Source organism: Elaeis guineensis, chromosome 5 (assembly GCF_000442705.2).
Source record: "Elaeis guineensis isolate ETL-2024a chromosome 5, EG11, whole genome shotgun sequence".
NCBI lineage: Eukaryota > Viridiplantae > Streptophyta > Magnoliopsida > Arecales > Arecaceae > Elaeis > Elaeis guineensis.
Genome location: NC_025997.2, coordinates 104719293 through 104721469, shown reverse-complemented (window position 1 = coordinate 104721469; position 2177 = coordinate 104719293). Strand labels below are relative to the sequence as shown.

Sequence of the window (2177 nt, the reverse complement as noted above, 5' to 3'; positions counted from 1 at the left end):
GCTATGGCTAACTAACACTTATTGAGAGGTTCTCAGTCGCTACAAAATAAAAAAGGTTAAATTTCACCACTATTTCATTAATGGGAATGACCAAATCATCTAAATTTTAAGAGAAAATCTAAGATACAGGAAAACAGAGCGAAGTCCGATCTCACTTTTAACCAAAGCTTTCCTTTTTCTTTTATAATTTAGTAAAGCTTTTCCTTTCCCTCGTTCATCCTGCTCCTGTTGTGCTTCGAGATGAACTAAAGTCAAGAGTAATCACAAAAAATATCTGACTTCAAAAAACTCAGTAACACCCATCTCCAATATTTTAATATAGTCTCAAAAATGATACTTACAAAGTTTCAAAGAAAAAAGGAAATTTAAGTTAAAAAGAATTAGACAAAAGTCGGCATTCGTAATCCCCTGCTATCTATGGTTCTATTTCGGCCCATAGCAGCTGAAGTACATGACTTTCTCCAGGGTCTGCTCCGTCCTCTTAGCTCTCTCGATCCTCCCCATGCTCCTTTCAATGGAAGTAGCCATCCTGGTGGCTTGACTTAAAGATCCCACGCTGTTCTTGGCTCGCTGGTGGAGAGACCTCAATGCGTAGTTCCATCGGCACAACCCTGCTTGATCCTTGAGCGCTTCCACCGCTCCCATGCTCGCTGCCACAACCAAAGAAGCCTTGCTTGTTGAGGCCATCTCTTCTCTTCCTCCAAATGCTGGGAATTCAGGAAAGATTTTAATGGAAGAAAGCTTGCTTTGATGAGGAAGTTGGAAGGAGATGGGGAATATTTATAGCTATGATAACCGAGGAGGATGGAGAAAACAAGAGGTGACCTGCTGCTGGTTTGGCCTTCGGCTCCCAGGACCCGGCTATCCAGCCGGCGGCCACCGCGTAATTTCCCAGAGAAAAACGGGTACCGGTGGTACCCGGTTTTCGAAGGCGGTTTGTAACTTTTTGGGGCCAAAGTTTCTATTTTGCCCACGTAGGTTCTCTATATTTTCACCTTTGGGGTTGTTAGCTGGCAGATGGTTGTCATTTCCCTTATTTGTTATTATTTTATTAAATGTTGGCACATTCCCGCGGGTGAAACGGATACGGACCGTCCAGCCACGTGGGACCAAAAACAACCAACCATCTCCCTTTTATTTTACTAGGATTAATGCGACACGCTGTGCTCATCGAGGGAGGTATACGGACTTCACGGTGGTTTTTTATTTGAAATCAAAGAAGCAAAAAATATATATATTTTTAGAAAAAAAATAAAGCAAAACTGAACTTTTGTTCGGATGTGTCATTTTAGACAAAAGACGATTTGAGAGGACACTAAATCTTACCTTGACCCTCCATTAGACCGAGTGCCAGTGCGACTTGGCAAGTCAAGCCGATGGATCTGGGTCCCTCTTGAAGGCACGCAAGAAAGTTTCAAATAAGTAATAGGATAGAATCCAATATGTTGGTGCAAAAATCCGTCAGCGCTGGAGAAACTGAAGTTAAAGAAGCCACGGTCACCATCGGAACCTGCAAGAGAAGTCTAAATCGAAGGTGGGGTTGCTCCGGCAAGACCCTCCGACGCTCAAGTCAGTTCTCTGCCTCAACAAGAATGGAGTGCTCGAACGGAGAATTTAGCAGAGTTTTAAATAAGGCAAAAGAGCTTAAAAAATAACGTATCTGAGTCCCCTTTTATAGGCAGAGGGGGCAACGGATTGATGGTGACACCTGCAACCGTCTGGTAGTGGGCCGCCCACGGTCAGGGAAATTAATTGCGGAGAGTGGTGGGGTAGACTCGTGGCTATTGTCATAATCTGCCACGTATGGCCTGTTGCGGATAGTGGGGCGGCGTCCGTTGCCGCTAGCTGTCAGCGAGTAGTGGGATCGTGCAGCACCTGCCGCAGGGAGCGGGACAGAATCGCGGCCGTTTGCTACAGCCTGTCAGGGAGTAATGGGTCCGCTGCTGGAGCCGCGTAAAATCCGCTGTAGGACCTGGAACAGGATCATGATTGTTGTCGCGACCTGCCGAGGGGGTGCGGATCTGTCGATTGAGGTTCGGCCGCGGTTGGAGTCCGGCCTCCGTAGGAGCTCGGGCGAAACCGCTCTGATGTCGAAGGTGGAGCCCGGCTCCCGTAGGAGTCCGGGCGAAGCCTTTTGGTGGCGGAACCCGGCTCCCGTAGGAGTCCGGGCAAAACCT

The 2177-nt window shown here is 47.2% G+C and overlaps 1 protein-coding gene across 1 annotated transcript; it reads right to left on the bottom strand.

The window, feature by feature from the left end:
• Positions 1–279: 279 nt before the first annotated feature.
• LOC105032724 (uncharacterized) lies at positions 280–832 on the bottom strand. Its single transcript, XM_010907249.4, has one exon. It carries the CDS (start codon positions 685–687, stop codon positions 424–426), a length of 264 nt encoding a protein of 87 aa, XP_010905551.1. The 5' UTR covers positions 688–832; the 3' UTR covers positions 280–423.
• Between the last annotated feature and the right edge of the window lie 1345 nt (positions 833–2177).